At 40.8% G+C, this 21,158-nt stretch overlaps 1 protein-coding gene across 4 annotated transcripts in view; it reads right to left on the reverse strand.

Moving 5' to 3' along the window:
* grin2aa (glutamate receptor, ionotropic, N-methyl D-aspartate 2A, a) overlaps window positions 1-21,158 on the reverse strand; it is a 176,062-nt gene that overhangs the window by 14,101 nt on the left and 140,803 nt on the right. For all 4 annotated transcript variants that reach the window (XM_074695980.1, XM_074695979.1, XM_074695981.1 and 1 more), the window contains 6 exons: window positions 16,995-17,197; window positions 13,547-13,718; window positions 11,863-12,016; window positions 10,741-10,866; window positions 10,304-10,533; window positions 2,759-2,919 (listed from right to left, as the gene is read on the reverse strand). In XM_074695980.1, the coding sequence (XP_074552081.1) occupies window positions 2,759-2,919; window positions 10,304-10,533; window positions 10,741-10,866; window positions 11,863-12,016; window positions 13,547-13,718; window positions 16,995-17,197 (1,046 nt within the window). The remainder of the gene's footprint in view (window positions 1-2,758; window positions 2,920-10,303; window positions 10,534-10,740; window positions 10,867-11,862; window positions 12,017-13,546; window positions 13,719-16,994; window positions 17,198-21,158) is intronic.

A 21,158-nucleotide genomic window follows, 5' to 3' on the forward strand; every position in this document is an offset into this window, starting at 1 on the left:
TGGGTGTTGTTTGTTATTGTACCAACATGATTAAATGTTTTTAATTTCTCACTTAAATTCCAAACTTCTCTGCTCGTGTTAGTCATAGCGGTTCTGAAATCATTTGGCTCCCCTGTGCATAGTTTTGCTTCTTGTGGCTGTAACAGATTTTGCGTGTAAAGCCTGTCAGCATTATGTGTGATCACAGCTAATCCAGCCATCGAGCCTCAAACAGCTGAACGCCGCAGTGTTGCTCATCTGCTAATACCACGGAATAGAATTATCAATGAGGGTATTACAGAGTCCACACACACCTGCAGCTACATATCTAAGTGTGTGTGCCTGTGTGTGTGTATGTGAGTGAGTGAGTGAGTGGAATCAGAGGTATGTTTTGCACTGTGCTCTTATAATACAGCAACATAATGTGTTATTCATGCTGGAGCGGTAAAAGCTGTCTTTACATGTTTACGTCCTGGTTTACCTCTGACTTACAGATGAGAGACAATCAGCTGCAAAAACAACTGTAAGATACTCATAAATAATGAGCCAGCATTTAAGGTGCAAGTGTCTTTTGATCTCCCTACCCGTCATTCTCAGCTGAGAATATGATCAGATTCCCCCTGGTGGCCAATCAGATATAACATCTCATATCAAGCCAGTTTCTCAATAACCTTTCGTCCTTCATCTCATGATATTTTCCTTTTTTTTCTTTTTTTTATTCAATCTTTCCATTCATGTTCTCCCTTTTCACACTCACCTCCCCCTTTTCCTTTTCCTATGCTCTTTTTTTTATTCCATTACCATTTTCTCCTTCCCCAGTCTCCTGGCCTTTCCCCATTGCCTTCATATCCCCCAATCAGGTATTTTACCCTTGGCCTCACGCCCCACCTCCGTTCCTCCTTTTCCCCATGTGGTAGCGTGATGAGAGTCACCCCTTTGTCTCTCCTCCCTCCTTCTCTTTCTTTAACCTCCGTTTTCTATCCGTCTCAACCGTCCCTGAAGGTTTCCAAGTCCCTTCTTCATCTTCTTTTTACACACAACTATTTGTAGGTGGCTGAAGTAAACTGAAGATTTGAAAGGATTCAAAATAAGTCCTGAGCTCTACTCAGTCTGCAAGTCAACACAAAGAGCAAACAGGCACATGTTTGAAGGAGCAGAATCAGATATAAGAGTGCAATCTTGGCATGAAGAACGGTTTCTTTCGGAGCTTGTACTTTAAGTTGTTTTCTTTCAGTGGTGCTGTAGTTTGGAGAAACAGGGGCTGAGAGCACTCAAACATCCAAGAATGCAAAGTCTGGTTTTCTTGTATCAAAAAAAATCCTGTGCCTTAAAAATTGCTTTAAACTAAACCTTTGGAAAATGATAAAGGTGCAGGTTCTATGAGGCTCTTCTCCCCCCTATCATAGGTAAAAATGATTTGGTCTGCCAGTCACATGAAACATTTCCAACAGTAACAGAATATTGTGCTACATCACTTGTGGTACAAACTGTCAGTCCATATCTAAATCAGCTTTGTGACAATAAGCTTGCAGTGCAAAGTTTTGTCCAATAAAGTTGAATCAGATATTAATATTTCCAGCATCTCAAGTCTTTAGCATATTATGTTTATGACAGTTAAAATGGTTTTCTCAACTCAAATCATTGGTAATACTGATAAGCAATAAGGAAGGATTCCTTATCGAGTCAAGAAATTATAAAAAGCTGGCAGCAGCTTTTGAATTCATACAAAACAACAACATTATAATTACTCTGACTAATTGTTCAAAAACAACCTCATTTGCCAACAAACTGAATTTGATTATTGACAAACAGTCTACGGAGCATAAACTGCTCTTTTCTCCAACTGCTTCTTGAATAATGGCACAGTCAAAGCTTTTATTTTGAAAGTAGCGTGAAGGCATGCGTCCAATTTCTGAGTCATTTAATTAAAAATATGAATTCAGACAAGGATAACAGTAAGAAAACAATCTTAAAACAGTCAAAACTCAGCACAGTATATTAGCTTTAAACACAATTACCACACAAATATGTTAACTCCAGCAGCCTTCAGTCCAGATGATATCTCTCATCTGTGACTGTTTACATCCAGGTAGCACAACTTTAAAGCATTAAAGCAGCAGAAATCAACCAGAGATATAGCTCCAGCTACCAGAGGGTGGCTGAACTACCACTCAGACAGCTTGGGTACACTGAACATATGACTGATTCCGCAGTGAGTGTGAGTTCATTTATCTGGCAGTTTAACCATGAAGTGTTTTTGTTTCCTTCTGTATCTTTAGCATGTTCTCCCTAACATCAATCTGACTCTGCTTTAACAAATCCATCCTTGTGCTCTCTTAAGGGCTGACCTGCAAACTGCAAACTGAGAGCTTCCTGACTCTGTTTTGTACTCTCTCCAATTTTTTGACATCAATATATACTTCCATGACACACCACCACCAATCCCATTATAGAGCCCTGTGCTAAAAATAGCTCCTGCTGTTCCCAGTGAGGAGGCCCATTCATCCCCAGTCTCAGAGGAGCTGTCACACTCACACACACACATCCACAAACCCACATATATGTGATGGCAAGGACACGAAAAATCACACACTCACACACACACACACACACACACACACACACACACACACACACACACACACACACACACACACACACACACACACACACACACACACACACACACTGCATTTTCAGACAGTAGTTGAAAAGTGATTATTTTTAATAGTGAGTTATATGTTGGTTGCTCTGCAGAGACTGCACAGCGTTTCCTTACCCTGTTTTCAAGCTGACGAGTGCGTCCACCACCCCAGTCTGATGATATTTCACCATGTACTGGTGCATGGCGGGGTAGTTCTTTCTGATGTTTCTCTCTGTGGATCCGTTTGGAACTGTCCCGAAGCGGAACGGAGGGGAGTACGCGTACGGATTCTGAAACTGTGGTCAGAAGACAGAAGGACAAAAAGAGGGCAAATAAGGGAAGAGGAGAATAAGAAAAGGGGGAGCAAAGGGTGAATAAAACATAAACACAGAGAGACACAGGCACATTAATTATGTATTCCAGCTGTTTGAAGGGAGTCCTGTATCTGTGGAGAGGAGAGAAGGTAAAGGATGGAGAAGTTACACCATGTGGAAAACTACTCATTAGACATTTGAACAAAAGCAACAAAAGCGTCCTTTACAAAAAAAAAAGGAAAAAAAAAAAGAAAAAAAAAGCTTCACCTGGAGCGTAAATTATTCACTAAACAGTGTTTTAAAAGTTTTATACACACTAAGTTATTCCTACTGATTCTGAATTTTACATAAATCATCATCATTTTTGCTTGAGTGTCCACATGTTGAGTTTCTCTTTGCCAAATTAATAGGAGTGAATGTAGAGGGATTATTTGTTTATCAACAATGGCAGATGCATGCTCAACTTGGGTACAGAAGCACTGCGGAGTATAATGGTTTGCCAACCGATGTGGCGGCATTAACCACCAAAAAATACATTTTTTAACTTAATGTCATCACTTTGACGGATGGTAAAATGCTCCAAGGTTTGTGAAATAGCAGTGAGTGAACAGACATTAGGTGGACAGACATTTCTAGCAGAGAAACCTAGCGTGTACCCAGAGAGGAAACACAACTCTAACTTGGTGCTCATGACTGCATAATCCGTGGACACATATCAGACTGTGATATACCAGGCTGTAAACATCGTTTCATAATATTCCCTAATTTTACTTTGGTCATAAAATCTGTTTCTGTTAATCATAATTCAAAGATTCACTCATTATTTACTGTCCATATTGAGTCCATGTTTGGTCAGAACCTCAGCCCCAAACCAACTTTTTCATTAAATAAGCAAAGTCTAATCAGTATTTTGAGTATCAGCAGTTATTATTGCTTGTTTCCAATCAAACCTGGTTAACAGAGGTTGGATGAAGAAGACACATTTAATTACACACACCCAGACCTCGGTGCTTTATCAGTGTACAGTGTGACCCTGTTAACTGGTGACTCTCGGATGTTAATTACGGCTGCCGTCGGCTGAAAGTCACCAGTTGGCATGGTCGCCTTTAACGCCAAAACACCGGTTGTAACCGGAAACAGATTGACAGAAGTTGCCTCTATTATGTAGTATTGTTTTTGACAGCTGGCCACAGGAAAAACGTACATTTTGATGCTTCTAACAGGTTGAATTTAGTGTTTAAAAATGCAAACTGCTAAATGAATGGAGCTAAATGCTGCTTCTGCGGTCGAGGTGCCTGCGTATCTTTATGATGACGTAGACTGATAATCCCTCTATAGTGAGTGGGTTGTTATTGATTATTGTTCCAGATCTGTGGCTGGCTTTGTTCTCCTTATGAAAAATTGTGTTTTTGAATTGCTCTTTAAAAAAGGAATATAGAGCTTTTTTAAGTCTTTATTCGGTCCCTCTGGTGCCCCCATAGTAGCTGCACATGATTTACAGCTCAAAAAAAAAGAAAATTTTTCTCACACTGGTGTTTTAGAAAACCTCAGCTCCTCTGGCTCGTTTGCTTTGATACAGTTGTTGATGTTGCCACTTTGTTCATTTGTATTCACACACCAAAAGTCTTTTTAGGTCCAAAGTTGATGGACCCAACCATGTGTGATGAATTTTTTTTCTCATTGGTTAGACAGCTGACCCAGAGAGTGGAGGAGTTTACTTCTCGTCATTCACTCGTTCAGGTTCTTAACTACTTTCTATGGGGAAGAACTACAGTCATGGAGCATCAGCAGTGTGTGTGGCTACTTTGTGTGCCAGCGTTCATCTGGCTAATGTACTAGTGTTGGCTAAATCTTTACATCATACATTTTTTCCTATTTTCTAGACTGCATCTGGAAAATAATGTACTGGTGTCTCACTGCAAAGGAACCACTACAGGGTCAAATGTGGACGAGCCGAGGCCACCCTAATCAATCTCAAAACACAAATAAACGGACTCTCACAGAAAAAATCTGATATCGGTCTGCATTCACACTTTATTTAGAGAATTTTCAGCACGTTACTTTCACACAAAAACACCGCCAAATAGGGCTCTAGTTCTCATTGTGTCGTAAAACGGCGCTACCTCCGCTGCAGAGCCACAGCTGGCTACGAGGCGCTTGTCGCTCAGTGTATCAGTCCGTGCGCGTGGCGTGCCAGATATAAACAAACTCAGGTAGTCTGCCAGGACGAATTATGCAATAACAACGGAAAGATGAGTGATTATGAGAGCGAGGAGGACCTGCTGTTCACTTTGAATAAAGCGTGGATGCAGACCGATATCAGATTTTTTTGGTGGGAGTCCGTTTATTTGTGTTTTGGTCAAGTAAAATATGGCCCCGTCTGAGTGCAGAGGAAACCGGCAGAGGAGCGGGGAGGGGGTGTTTGGTGCGAGCGCTCTGGGCTTCTGCTGCACAAAAACACTGCTGTAGGGGTAATTTCTGCCCTAAACCTTGTGATAGGACCCAACTTGTTCCATCCCGGAGTATCACTTTAGGCACTTTGTTTTAGGTGTTGTTTCTTTAAGGCATTTCCACTCCACATTCCCCCTGCCCTCTGATTGGCCAGCCCTCTAGAGACTCAAGTATTGATTTATTTACCTTTAAAAAAAAACCATTATTATTATTAATAGTAGTAGTAGTTTGTATTTCTTTTCTCTCTTTTTTTTTTTTTTTGCTGTTCAAAGATGTTTTCAGAGATTCCTACAGCATTTGAGTACATAGAGTTTTGAAAATCTGTATGTTTGTCATGTTTAGTATGAACATCCAGTATTGTTACTTCATAACCATGTTTAACATTTGGGAAAGCAGAACACCCCCTCTTTAATATTTCCTTGCATTCAAGAAAAATCTGCAGGGGAAATACTGAAAATGAAAACTAATGTGTCCTTGGGTCAGCAGTACCTCTGAATGGAAAAATTTAACTTAAAGAAAACCACACAAACAAATATTCTGTTAAATAACATTCTCACCTTTTTTCCATTACTGCTATTGCATAAATACCACAGAAGATGACGTTATGGATTATATTAGCATTAATTTATCTGGCTGTTGTGTTCAAACATCTCTAATGATCGCGGATGTGTTTGATAGCCTGATATGAATTTATAACCAGAGCCTGTTACATCACAGACATATCTACATGATACTCACATTAATATTCATTATTCTGTATGCCTTCTGTATCTGCCTGTGTCTCTATCATGCATCCAGGTCATGGTGAGTGCGGCTGTGGTAAGTCAAAGTCTGCCACGTGTTGGTGGGTGCAGCGGTGATGTCACGCAGTATGTGTGTCAGCATCACAAGCCCGGGCCCTCGGGAGACGCTCTCTCCTCACGCAGCCTTCCCTATTCTCTGTCTCTCCCTCCTCCCACATCTTTCCACACTTTGTTGCTCTTTTGAGGTGAAGCAGGAGTTTTCAGGTTAAAAAAGGGCACGTACTGTGTGTGACTTTTCTTCTTCAAGGTGTTAAAAGATGAAAAACACTCCTGAATTGTTTGTCAACAGTAGAAATATATCTGCCAACAGTCTTATATCCCTTATTTAAGAAACTTGACGAGCACATTTTTCTAACCCCACTGACAGATTTTTTTCAACTCTTTAGTCATCTTTTCTTTTCTTTTTTTTCCAGTCATGATTTAAAGTATTTAAATTCAGATATTTTCTGGACTTGTTGGGTAAATGTGGCATATATTTAGTCTAATATAACAGTTCAATATTGTTATATATAATAGAATATAATTCAACAATTCAATTCAATATAAAAATATCTTGAAAATTTATATAAATAATATTGGAAACTTTTTTTCTTAATGTGGCTCTAAAACTTTGACATTCAAATTTGTTCCTTTTTCAATCAAAATAATGGTTTCGGAAACTTAGGCATTTACGTGCCAAGTGCATATTACAGTATTATTTCAAAGTGTTATTGTGAAGTACACTTTTCTAATACTAGGCTGTTTATTTACCATGCTGTTCCTCCACCTCTCTTGTTTCCTCCTGTGTCACTTTTATTCCACCTCTCTTCTCTCCTCCTGTCACACTCTCTATCTCCTTATTATGCAAGTTCTACTGTTATGTAAGCAGAGGACTCCCTTCTGTCTGTGTGTCTAACCGCGTCTTTGTCGATGCTGAGAGTTCATGTGCAGTCATATTCGAGTATTTGGTGATTTTCTTGAGTAAAACAAGATTTTGATGCCTTTGTGTGCATTCTAGTGTTTCTACATAATGTCTTTTTTAATGCAGTGTAAATTTGATGTATCAACCAAAGTTCAGATGCCTTTTGCAGGGCCACTTTTCCATTCTGCTCTCATTTCGAAATATTAATTTACCAACTCTTCAAAGGTACAGTAATTCCCCAGCATCTGCATGAGACATTAAATAAGCTTCACTTTAAACCCGTCTGCAGGTCTGAGATACACTAAGCAGCTGTTCTGGTGCTCAAAAAGGACCTCCCACCTACACGTGTCTCTTGCTGTGAGCTTTAATTGCCATTTGAAGGTGGTCCTAACAATTTGAAGGCTGCACAAACTGTCTCTTAGTCTTAAATTTTTTTATTTGTGTCATTTCTCCACAAGGACCAAGGCTACAGCTACAGCCAACATACAGCATAAGCATCCAAATTTGGTTGCAGGCTTCATTCCAGTTTGTTGGGTCCAAATGAGCCAGTACTGTAAAAAAATAAATAAATAAATAAATCTTTGGTGGTTTTATGGCCTTAACCACCACAGACCTGATCCCTGTGCATGAGACTGCTGCATGGGAAAAGTTTCCAACTTCTAAGTGAACCGTTTTTTTTTGCACTTTTCAAGTTAAAAACTTCAAAATAAATAAATAAAAACAGCTCTTTTGTTGAAAGTGGCTGAAAAATATCCCAACTTTGTCAGTCAACTTGCAAAACACAGGCCATTTATTTCACTGTCATCTCCACAGGTTGCTCACAAAGCCACTGTGTTTCCACCAGTGACTCACTGACACACAACATTTGCATCCCCAATTAAAGTGAGAGGTTTTTGTTGTGGTTTCTCTTTGTTCGAGCGGGTATTTACCAAAATGTAGCCGATTTGGGGGCCCTTTTTCACAGATGTGAATAAAAAATTATCTCTTGGCACACATTTGTTACAGCCTCAACCATGTCACAGATTTTATTCACAATCCCAAAAATGTGTGATGTTGTGGTGTGTTTGGCTCTGCTTGCAGATTTAGTCCTCCAGTAATCCGAGGTTTTCTGTTTACAGACATCTTTCATTCTAAATGTGGGGGAGTCCAAATGCAACACACAAAACTTTGTGTCAAAACTGCTTAAAAAGAAGTGTCAATCAATGCCTGTTTGTGGTTGTTGAGTAAACCCACACAAAAGGGGGGGTTTCTTTTATGTTTTGTTTGTCACAGGTGGCTTACTGTCCAGTATGGCTCAGTGTATCTGCCTGAACGGCCGTTTACCCTTTTTGTCTGGTTCCTTTCTTCCCTTGCCCTCTCTGTCTTTTCATATTTCCTTTACTTCTCCTTCCATACATGTGCCGCTTCTTTCACCCCACTGCAGCCATCAACCTGGCCCATATCTGTCCGCTTGTTGTCTTGTACCATCTTGTGTGTCTTGGCCTCTCGCTATTCCTCAGTCGCCCTCCTGCCAGTTGCTTTACCCTTTTATTCCATGCCCCCCTTCCTCCGCCCTCTCCCTCCTTCTGCGTGTTGTCAAAACGCTCTACATCAGTCTAAAATGCTCTCTCCTTGGAAGCGTCTCCTCATACATCTGTCTCCCTCTCCTCAGGAACTCTCTACCCTTTCATCTAGCCTTTCTTTGCTGTTTCTCTACATTCAGCTTGACCTTTTCTTTTAATACTGCAGCCAGTCGTCCTCCACTTGCATTGACCACACTTTCATTTCCCCATAAACAGACTTTCCCTTTGTCATGCTTTTATATTTCTGTTTCTGTGCATATTTCTAAACCCAACCTTGAAATCAAACCTTCCACCAACACAAACCCCAGTCCAAGCATCACAACACTGTTACTCTCAGGTGTGATAAAACTTACACAGGAGCCACATTTAACAAACACTGAGAAACAGAAAATATTAATACTATTAATACACTGGCTTTTCTTGTGGATCCATATGCGAAAACTTTTTCCTGCAAGCTTAATGGCTGTTATCAAACATGCACTTTTTCAACTTAGGGGAAAGGCATGCAATTCTGGACAGGAAGCTATTGGCAAGGACTACTATAGGCTCATTCTGGTGCAGGCAAGGACCACTTCATGCTGAGGCAGCCTAAGGCCTAGACTGCTATAGGCTCTGACTTCTTTAGGCTCAGACTGCCTAAAGCTTCAACCGCTTCTGTCTTAAACTCCTCCAGGCTTAGACTGCTCTAGGCTTGGACTTCTTTAGGCTTAGACTGCTCTTGGCTCATACTGCTTTAGGCTTGAACTGCTTCTGTCTTACACTGATCAAGGCTCAGATTGCTCTAGGCTTGGACTGCTCTAGGCTTGGACTTCTTTAGGCTTAGACTGCTCTTGGCTCATACTGCTTTAGGCTTGAACTGCTTCTGTCATACACTGATCAAGGCTCAGATTGCTCTAGGCTTGGACTGGTCTAGGCTTGGACTTCTTTAAGCTTCGACTGCTCTAGGCTTGGACTTTTTTTTACCCTTGACTGCTCTAGGCTTGGACTTCTTTAGGCTTCGACTGCTCTTGGCTCATACTACTTTAGGCTTAAACTGCTTCTGTCTTACACTGCTCAAGGCTCAGATTGTGCTAGGCTTGGACTGGTCTAGGCTTGGACTTCTTTAAGCTTCGACTGCTCTAGGCTCAGACTGCTCTGGGTTTAGTCTTCTCTAGGCCTGGACTGCCATAGTCTTTAATTGTTCTCGGCTTAAATTTCTACAGGCAAGAGCTGTTTTAGGCTTTAATGCTCAAGGTTCAGACTGCTTAAGATTTAGACTGCTTTAAGCTAAGACTCCTTAGGAGGTATTGACAGCTATAGACCTTTTACATTTTTTAAGAAGTGAGATTACATTTGGTCTTATTTGCTACGATCATAAATTTAGATTTTGTCCTGGCTGAGATTACATCAGCCAGTAAGGAAAGTCCATGCTGATACTATATCAGACTGTAATTTGGGCATTTTTAGTTCTTACAAGCAACACTACCAAGCTCGAGATTTTTCTATGGCAAAAATATTATAAATATTACGTAGAATCTTATCTTCCCAAACTTAGAATGACTTCCAACCAATTTCCCACAATTTAGCTTCTCAACTGAAAATAAACGACAAGTCAAACTAGCAGCAACCTGTCTGGGGTTTTTTTTTTTTTTCAAAGTGTCATTATTTACCTTGTTATCAGAAAGACCGGTGACCTGGTCGACAAACTCCTCCTGGATCATGAAGGCAGCCAGGTTGGCAGTGTAGGAGGCCAGGAAGATGACAGCAAAGAAGGCCCACACAGATACTATGAACTTACTGGTGGTTCCTTTTGGGTTTTGCACAGGCACAGAGTTGTTAAAGACCAGACCCCAGAGCAGCCAGACGGCTTTGCCCATGGTGAAGGACGGGCCATGGGGGTCTGAGGAGGGAGAAAGAAGACAGAGAGGGAAAGGTGCTTTAGATAGAGACAGATATGTACAAGCATTCCCTTGTACCACCAAATATAACTCATGCATTTATTTACTTCTTTTTGACAAGAGTGGTCCTGGCTGAACTTTCAGCTTTCAGTATTAAGTGTGTTTGCGTGTTTTTATGCATGTGTGTGTGTGTTTATATGTAGGTTTACCTCGCCCCTGTGCCAAGTTTCTGTTGAAGCCAAGAGGACTGATGTACTCAAACATGAACACAGCCATTGCAGTCACCAGTAGGAGCATCACAAACATCATCACCCACACTGATGCACTGAATGGCTCTGCAAGAGAGGACAGATGAGAGAAAAGAGGGCACAGATTAAATATTAACATATGCTTGGTTTAGTTTATCCTATCTTACACCTCTGATTTATGCTCAGTCACTTTCTGACTTTCCATAAGCTGAATGAAGAAATCAATCACATGCACGCATGTTGAGGAAAGAAGTAAACTGCATGGATAACAAGCTGACTCCTGCATGTTCAACACCCCCAAACACACACATACACACACATACACACTTCCATTCACACAGACACACCTCCCGTTTAACAGTGTGAGGAGGCGTACAGTAAAGGAAGCCCTGGTGTCAGCACTCCTGTCCTCCCTCTGAGCTCACAACACCACCGCAGAGATTAAATCCTGCCCTAATGTATGGGAAAGCACTGCTGGCATAAGGCCATGTCCCTTTAATGTATGTGTATGTGTGTGTGCGTGTGTGTGTGTGTGTGTGTGTGTGTGTGTGTGTGTGTGTGTGTGTGTGTGTATGTGCTGGCAAGCAGCCATTTTGGGGCTTTCCTGCTAAGCCTTTTAATTGCCACTTTTGCAGCACTAAATGCATGCTACATACATGTCAGAGTGTGTACCTGTGAGCCTCCGAGGAGATGCTTTCTCTATGTGTGTGCAGGAAGTAGGATGTCTATGAAGAGCTATGCATCAAAGGAACGTGACTGAGGAGCTGAGGAGGATGGCGGGGATATCCATGGTCAGTCAGGTTAAAATCCTGAGGTTAAGTCCCTCTCAGGTAAGTGAGAGTCATTGTGCACAGAGCAGGAGTTGGAGCTAAATCCCTCAGATGAAAGAGGAAGTATTGACAGCTGTGTATCAGCAGTGAATTGTGTTGTCAGCTCTGTATATCTCAGAACACACACACTCACACAAAGCAAATGCCATCTTACACTCACACACTCCTGAAAAGCAAACAAACGCATCTCTCTTTCTGCTTTTCGCCCCCATAAGAACAACAACAAAGCAAACAGTGACTCTTTGACAGTTACCGAGAAAGGCTGACGGGGAGACTGTTCCATTGCTACGGGAGACCATGACGCTGATCCCGGTTTCCACGAACGGGACGGAGAAATCGATGACCTCAGAACGCTCCTCATTGATCGTCAGAGATCCGACGGCCATGACGGCTTTCTTATAGACCACCTTTGAAGGGCAAAGGACGGGAGGGGGTGAGGATGAATGGGTGTCAAGATAAGGTCGAAGGCAGAGATGGAGAGGGATAAAAATAGAAAGGAAGGAAAAGAAGATGGGGAAATGAAAGAAGAAAATTGATATTCTAATGTGAAATGTACAAACACCTACTGAACCCAAGATCAGACTTTTACTCAGCATCAATAAAACTTCTGGGCTAATTGGCAAACTCCTGTTTCAGTCGATACTGTCCACAGGGGTTAGGGACTCAGTGCTAAATAACCTGAATGCCAGATGAACTTTAACTGAGTGAATAAAGTTGTGTCATAAAAAAATATAGACAGCAGTAAAGTTTAAAGTCTTTCAATGAACTCCAGGATGTTACCAACAAGTTAAAGCTGCTACTTAAAGATATGCAAAGCAGCTTTCTACAGGAGTGGCCCGGATTTGTTTACTTTTGGATTTATGCAACATGCCGAAGTCTCATAGTGGATATTTTAATACACACTTCCAATTGTTTGCAAAGGCAACAGGTGGAGCTGCATTAATATCCTGTTGAATAAACTCTTCTTATGCAGGGGTGATGCTAGAGTTTTCGGACTGGGGTGGCCAAATAATCATGAGTAGCCTTTATTTTACCACCTAAAATACATTTACCATTTTTATAAGGGGTGCACTGATCACTTCTTTCTGGTTGATCACCAATCACCAATCACCAATCTTTGAAAAGCTCGACCTGCGGCAATTTTGGGCCCATACCGATTTTTATTTTCTTATTTTTTATGACTGACAGCATATACTTTCAATGTTCCAATCTTGTTTTATCGAAAATCATTGAACAATACCTGTGAAACAATACAATCTTTGTGTTTTAACTTAAACAATAAAGTGTATAAAATTCTGGTAATCAGCACAGATTGATCGGCCAACCAATTGATCAGTGCATGTCTAATTTTTATTTATGTATTCAAAAGATAGAAAGGGGTTGTATTTCTTTGTTTGGAAAAACATACAGTGTTGTTAACTAGCATCAAGGATTAATGCATGTCCAAATAAGAAATATACTTCACTAAAATGTAAAGAAAGCTGCTCCAAGACAGATAAGTAGCCAACCATTGCTGAGGATTTGGGGATTTTAGGGCCTGGACCTGCTCAGTTTTCCTATATCCTCTCAGCGAGTTGTAAATCTGAAGGAGCAGCCAAAGGTAGCATTAGCACTGTTTCTTCTGCCATGTCTTTCTTTTCTTTTCTTCTGTCTGTATATGAACAGATCAACAGGCCACCCCAGTCAAAGAAGTCTGGACAAACCCCTGCTCTCGGCCTTGGCTTGGATTGATCGATTCAAATATGATGCAAACTTAAAGACCAATCCATACTCTCATCACTCATTCATGACTTAAAGTCCCAGAAGGATGCTCTTTACTTTTACCAAGCAATATTCAAGACTAGTGGACTAAACGCAGAGAAAATCCTGTGCTTCCTGACTTAATGTTCAGTTTGCAAAGCTTAAATTAGTGATGAACATACAAACATTTTCCTCACCTCTCCCACCATCCCATTCCAGACGTTGTTGATCTTCTTGCCATGCTTGCCATTGGTTACCAGGTACAGGTCATAGGTGAACTTCACATACTTTGCAATCTTCTTCAGAATATCAATGCAGAAGCCTTTGCAGCACTTCTTGATGTATGTCCCACCAGCCTCTGTTGTGTTGCTGCAGACACAAACAAAACACACACATTATGAGAGACTGTTGGCTGACAGCCTTTGGCACAGAGATGGTACCATTTTAAACAGTCTGCAATCAGCACAGACAAAACAATCTCCCTTTCCGGGATTGAAAAAAAATGCATTTTTTTCTGTCTGTTCTTGTAAAGTGCACCAAAGCTCAGATGTCACCCTGGGACTCTTTCACCTTTAAGTTCAGGTTGCTCACTTCAGGAATAACATCAGAAGACTTTAAAAAATACACTACTTCTGCCTCTCTGTCACCTCAGAGAAGGAGGTTTATGACGGTACTGCATCTGCACGCCTTGTACCATCTGTGGAGCTGAATTTGACAACAGCAGAGTTCAGACGCTGCGCACGCACACACTGAAGCACACATCAGCTTCAGCCACCTGGGACTCTCATTTACCTTTCAGATATGTGCTAATTAGGAGAGTGTAACCTTGTCCTTTAGTCAACAACAACCTGGGAACAAAGTTGATAGAAAGAAGAGAAAATTTGAATTTATCCATCCGTGACTCTGCACTTACTTTCAGAGCACAAACTCTAAAACTTTGGCAGAACTCTGAAGAGTTGAGCCAAGTCTTGCCCCAGGTGTAAACTGCTTTAAATTATCTTCCCAAGTCACCACCAATCTGTTTCACAAATGTCATCACAGGTGGAATACAATTCCCTCTTTGAACCAGAGACAAGTTTTGGGGTTTTGGTCCAACAGTTTGTCACAAGAGGGACGGTTTATTCCAAAAGGGATGAGTGCTGATTTGTTGGCAGCTGTAACTGTCTCTGCAAAACAGTTTACAGTCACACAAGGTGATATCATGCAATAATATCCAGATATTCTGTCTTTCAGGTGTCCTGTTGTATAAACATATCTAAAGAGGTATGAATAATATATACAGCAGTGGTGGCCAATTTTTAGCACTTTAAAGAGATGCTTTTACTGTTTCTTCTGAGTATGCGCTCAATACTGTTATAGCATCACTTCTGCACACAGTGTACCCATTTAGACATGTCATAGAAGAGTTCAGAGAGTGAGAACATGTGATTTTATGGAGTCTGTTAAGTTACCAGGCCAACTTCATATAGAAACACTACAAGGCCCGAGGGGTCTCTAGAGAGGCCACAGTGGATATATGTGTATCTTAGCTTGAGTGTTGCTTGTTCTCAGGCCCAGCCTGGATGAGCGAATTTGTGGTTCTGCATGCATGGATAGGCCTCCATCCCTCAATCATTCCTCTCTCTCTCTGCCCCTTTCCTACCCTCCATCTACCCCTCTTTTCTCCAAATGGACACTCTGGATGCTTGAGTGGGAATTGTGCTGTGGGAGAGTGGAATGCACCCGGATGCACTGGCCTGTGAGTGAGTGGACATGTGGCAACGAGAGTGTATATGAGCTAGTGTCTGCGTGTGTGTCAATGTGTTTGTGTGTTCATATTTCTCCTTGGAGATGCTTTATCCTCCGCCCTACTTCACAGCGACTCTGGATGAAAATCTCAGTGGTAGCTCCTTCTCCGCAACTCTATTACTGCTTAATCAGATCTGTTTGAGTGTGTGTGGCCATTTGTGTATCTGAGTAGAAGTTAGATAGTATTTTTCATGCATGTTTGTATCCAGCATTAAGAGTGGCTCAGTTTATGCTGTGTAATCTTACTGTAAGTGAGTCTAATAAAAGAGTAATAATATAAAGATATCTACAAACCCATTACATGCTTTGATTCTGCAGCACTAGAGCCTCTCTGGGACACACACACACACACACGCACAACCACAAATCTTAAGCCACATTTAATGTGCGTGCATGTAAACCTGAGAAATATAATAAAGCATACTGGCAGTATTTGGATGTAACTGAGAAAATTGGTAAGTAGGCAAGTAAACTGCTGAGTTCAGCAGCTGCTTCCATTTTCAGGGGAGGAGAGAAGCTGCTGCATAAATGGGATCGTGTATCTCGAGAGGGATGCTAGAGGGAAAATAAAAAGGATGGTGCTATTTGTGACCCATTCAGACTACTTAAACACCTACATTCTGCAAAATTTCTTGATTCCAGTTTTCAGAAAACTATTTAGTCATTATTTTTTTTAAGATAGTAAATAATTCAGTTTATTTTTTGTTAAGGTTTGTGATCACTTTTCATCTTAACAATGGTTGCTGTCTTGCAGCTTTGAGTTGCTAAACTTTGGAACTTGATAAGTAACATGTTTAACTAAAGTTAAGTCTCATATTCAAAGGGGACAACTAAATCATCATGCTCACCATATTCAAATAGAAAATGAGGTGGTAATTGCTTTTAAAGTCATTTTATTACTCTGAATCATCCCAAATATGCCCTCTCTTATCCAGTGCAGTGTTGCCAACTTAGTGGCTCTGTCACTATATTTACTGACTTTTTAGACCCCTCTAATGATTGATTTTTCAAAAAAGTGACTAGCAACAAATCTTGCGACTTTTCTGTGTGAAAGCATGTATTGATCTCCAGCACCATCTAAACAAGCACCGAGTACTGCCGTGGGTCCCTCCCTTATCTCACAGACAAGTTCTCCTCATTCTTAGCTGCAAACAGAGCAGGCGACAGCATGCAAATGAATCACGCATATATGTGTCTTCCCACTTGTCTGACATCACATAGCGACTCTCTTTACTGAGGAGTTGGTAACACTGATAGTGTTTTTACATGAACCTGAGTATCCCCACTTTGACTCTTTGATCTTGTCTACAAGTGTCTTGTTTTTCTGTTTGTGTTCAAACACCTTTTCCCATTTTCAGATACTTGAATGAGCAGTATCATGATTCTGAGAAACTTGATTTAGCAACCTGAAGAACTCAAAAAGATAATGTGATACTGTGGCATGGACATGCCTTAACCTCTGTTTCTAAACCTAACTGCAGACTAATTGTATCAATCTAAGTGGCTAGCAGATGCTATCTGCAATTTGGTGACCCTACACAGGAAATGTGGTATGAAAATGAATGAAGACCAAAGAAGGGACTTTTTGTGGTCTTAAATGGACATTTGAAGTTACTAGCTAAATGACTTGTAGTGATTATGAGCCATGAAAGGAAAAGAATAAAAAGAAAAACAAAAAGAAAAGTTTTGTTTGACGCAAAATTAGCATATATGCCCAAGAGCAGGAGTCCAACTAAAAAAAACACAAAAAAGTTTTGAAGCTGAGTTTTAGAGTAGGATTGTACACTAATATCACTGAAGCTAAAAATATGTTCCAGTAGAATTACTTTGCTTGCTAGCTAGCTCTAGCTAACTTACTCTTTAATGTGCTTCCTGCAGGGCACAGAGTTCCTCATGCAGGTACCAGTGAGCCTCTCCACATCCTCCACGATGACAAAAGGTTTCTCCTCCAAGGTGACGATGGACAGATGGTTGTCGTCCAACTCGGCATCGCCAAAAGAGTTGAAGCGCGGCCACACTGGGTACTTCAGTGTCAGGCTGCGGTTTTCCAGTCTCCCCATCTGGAGGGAAGGACAGGAGGATGACAGAGACAGTTTATAGATTAGTGTAGCTCAACACGAGTGTTCAGTCAAAAAGAATAAAAAAAAAACTAGAGCAGTTGAAATAAAATTAAGCTTTTACTGAGGGTGTGGCTCTCATCCAATACTTTACACTAGTGAGCAGCTTGGGAGTCAGCATCTGCCTGAAGACACTTTCTGTTAAAGCTAATACTCAGCAAGACTATTTCCCTGGGATCTAGAGGTTTTAGCAGACAGGAAGCAGAAGTGGTGGGAGAAATTATATCCAGTGATACCAAAGAAGGGAAATGCAGTGTGTTACTTTTCTTTACCTGTGACTGCTGTAACCTGTTGACTTATAACTCAAAGCAGAAAGGAAGTGGAGAGGATTACAAATGCAGACACATGTTAACATTTCCTGTTCATGTTACATACATTGCTGTTTTTGGCACAAAGACATACAAACCAGTATACATGTTTGGAGAGACCATAAATAATGTGAGCGCCGGTACGACTGTAGGCACAGAAATAACAGATTGAAAGCATGGTGTGCCGGGATGCACGACAGGGTCACAAAGAGGGATACAGGAGGCTTTAAATGCAAACATATGGGAGAGACAGAGGAGGGTATGGTGGATGTATGATAGCGCTGTAATGCTGTTAATAATTTAGAAAGTTTTCAGAGCAGTGATGTCACAGATTCCCCTATGGATGTTCTTACCCCTCCACAGCTGTCTGAAAATTTACCAGTGTGAGTGTGTGTGTGTGTTGTTGACGTGTGTTTGTATGAACAGGGAAAAGAGGGTAGAGGAGGGGGGAGTGAGACAACAGCAGGCAGGAAAGCTTTGCTAGACTCTCAATTATTAATGTTACAGGAGACAGAAAATGGCAAAACCTCACTCTCACTCTTTCCCTCTGTTTCAAAACTCTCTGTCTTATTTTCTTTCTCCTACCTGCAATACAGCTGCAGAGGAGTGGAAAGTTTTGTTTCGCACACTCATTAACACACACAGAGGGCGAGCATGGGGATGTCCAGTGGGTTTATGCTTATGAAAAGATTACTTTTGTGAATCCCTCAAAACACAAGTACACACAATCAGCCATCAATATAAGGTGAAGCTAATATCTCACACTTTACACCCCTGAGTCATATAGGAAAGTAATCACTCACATACACGCGTACACACACTTTCACACACACGCATGTTGTTGCTCTGCCTCCATGCCTGGCTAAGTCATTAACAGGCAAGCAGAGAGGAGGAAGTGAAATTAGCATTTTAATTGTTTTGCTTTGAGTGGTTTTCTATCCTCTGACAGGGATTAGAGTCTTTTCTCTGCTCTTAGTTGGCACCGCAGTCAACAGCTCACTCTGCTGTCGGCTACGTCTTCTCCAATGTGTGTGTAGGTGTGTGTTAGTAAAGCTGGGGGGGTCAGTACAGAACGCTGTGGTGGTACGCCCGTGACTTCTTGTGTGTCACCTTCACTCTCCAGGGAACTGTCACATTTGTCTATCTGTCCTACCCCAGCTGTTATGCATTTCACAAGCCAGTGCCTGCATGCCTACACAAACATGTATGTGTGTGTGCGGCTGCCAATAAGAGCTGGGAGGTAAAGCTGCAAAGAGGATCCTGATGTGTTATTTCCACTTACATATGGGACCAGGGGCTGCATGTCTATTGATATTATCACAACTATGCTTTATACAATATTTTGTAGTCTCAGTTAAAAAAAAAAAACCTTATCTTAACCTATCTTTCTTTGAGTTAGGATGAGATTGGGAGGAGAGATGCACCAATTTTAATCCTGATATTAGGTATTGGCCTGATCCAGCCCCTCAGAGCTGGTAACGGTGGGAGAGGGCCGATCAGTCGTGCCAATCAAGACAACCAGCTCTGTGCTTTTTTTTTACCAGCTCTCTTGTATGACACGTGTGCTTATTATCAGCTGCTGTAAAATTGTTAGAGGAATTCAAAAGCTATTTGTTTTTGTATTTTGTTTTTTTTTTGTAGTTGTTACTACAGTTAGATTTCTATTGTATTAAATGGTTAGGACTGGATTGGAATTTTACTTTTGTCACTTAAGGAACTTTACACTAAGGCTAAACTATTAATTATCTAAAAAAAAAAAAAAAAAGTTATTAGCACTATTTTTTTCTGGTGAATGGTTATTTCTGTAAGTTCTGAAGCATTGTTTTTTTTTTTTTTTTTTTTACCAAAATGCTGGTAAAGATCTAAATACTTTATAGTTCACATACATATCAACTTAATTAATTTCATATGTACTCTTTTTTTTCTTTTCTTTTCTTTCTTTTTTTTTGCCTTTTACTCAAAACATTAACATTATCCTTCAGTAGGTCATGCAGGTCATTATTTTAACACTGGCATTGGAATCAGTATCTTAAAAGTTGGATTGGTGCATCCCTAATCAAGTGGTGGGGCTTTAACCTCTTCTTTAACAGATTCAGGCTGTCCACCTTTTAATCAACTCAGCTATGCCCTTATGGGGAAAACTCACAAGTTTAATAACTTAAAAATGACAAGTAATAAAAAAACATGCATTGTAAAGTGTGTGCTGATATAAAAATAAGGTATTCAGATTAGAATTTTTTTTGAACCGGGCTGTAAACATCTTTATTTTTATTGGAAAAATCTGTTTTTTTGAATGGATATGTATGTGGTTTCTTGTATGTCTGCAGCCAGCCCTCAGTGGACAACAAAGTAACTGCAGTTTTTAAGACTTCTGCATAGGACTATATACTTTTATAATGGGCACTGCCTCTTGGTTCAAACTACATAAGCTCTTTAAAGTCATGCATTTGAGAACCAAAAAGGTGACAGAATCAAAGGAGCGAGCATGTTAGCTAGGCAGCAGCCTTTTAGCTAAGCTAGCACAAGTTACATGGGTGTACAGACACGTCATTATCAGGGAGAGTCCCACAGGAATGAACCAGCCTCTGGTTGACTTGTCTTTGTAAGTGAAAACATTTAACAGAGTGGTAAGTTAGTCAGATTAGGAACAAGCAAACAAAAAATAAGCCAAAGAGGATACAACAGAAAGAGTGTGGGTTCAAAACATTTGCATAATAATATAAAGTCATTTTCTGGTGTTACAAAGCCTAAAGGAGTAAGCTGTGTGTGCTCAGCCGATAAACATACTTTGCAAGTTCTTACTTTGTCACATTAGCTGCACTTGTTGGACCTTAAAGTATCTCTCCATACATTTGTGTGTGTTTTTTTAAAATCTAAAGTTTAGACAACACCTCAAGTCAGCTTTCAATCATTTGTCTGAGGCTTGGGGTATTGGCTCCTGATTTGTTTGGATCAATCAATAAACCTGGGGGAGAGATATTTATTCTACTCACAAGATAGGCTAAAGAAGAGAGGGAGAGAAAGTGACGAAAGAGGATGAAGGGGAAGAAGAAGCTGACTTCAGCAGCTTCTATGATTTCCTGTCCTCTTCCCCACTCTCCCTCCTGTCTTCTCTCTAATTAAACAAAGAGGGGTTATAAATTAATGCCCAGAGAGAGGAGCGGATTCTCTCTATCGACCGGTTGAGCAGCATTATGCTGAATCTCCCTGTATAAAAGACCAGATATCACACACACACACACACACACTCACACACACACACACACACACACACACACACACACACACACACACACACACACACACATTACATGAAGAAGTGTGTGTGTGTGTGTGTGTGTGTGTGTGTGTGTGTGTGTGTGTGTGTGTGTGTGTGTGTGTGTGTGTGTGTGTGTGTGTGTGTTGTGTGAGTGTGATATGACTGAGGGGCCAGTGGGAGGTTACGATGATAGGGCCTGTGGGATTACCGCATAATAACATCCCATGGCGGCGTTCTTATCGCACCATCACCCTGCGACGAATTGAGAGCCACTCTGTGATGAGATGATGCTCGACCCCAGAAGAACTAAGTCCCTGAATCATTTCTCTCTCCCTCT

Source organism: Halichoeres trimaculatus, unplaced genomic scaffold (genome assembly GCF_033239565.1).
Source record: "Halichoeres trimaculatus isolate MK-OKI-2021-1 unplaced genomic scaffold, fHalTri1.1 fHalTri1_scaffold_20, whole genome shotgun sequence".
NCBI classification, from domain to species: Eukaryota; Metazoa; Chordata; class Actinopteri; order Labriformes; family Labridae; genus Halichoeres; species Halichoeres trimaculatus.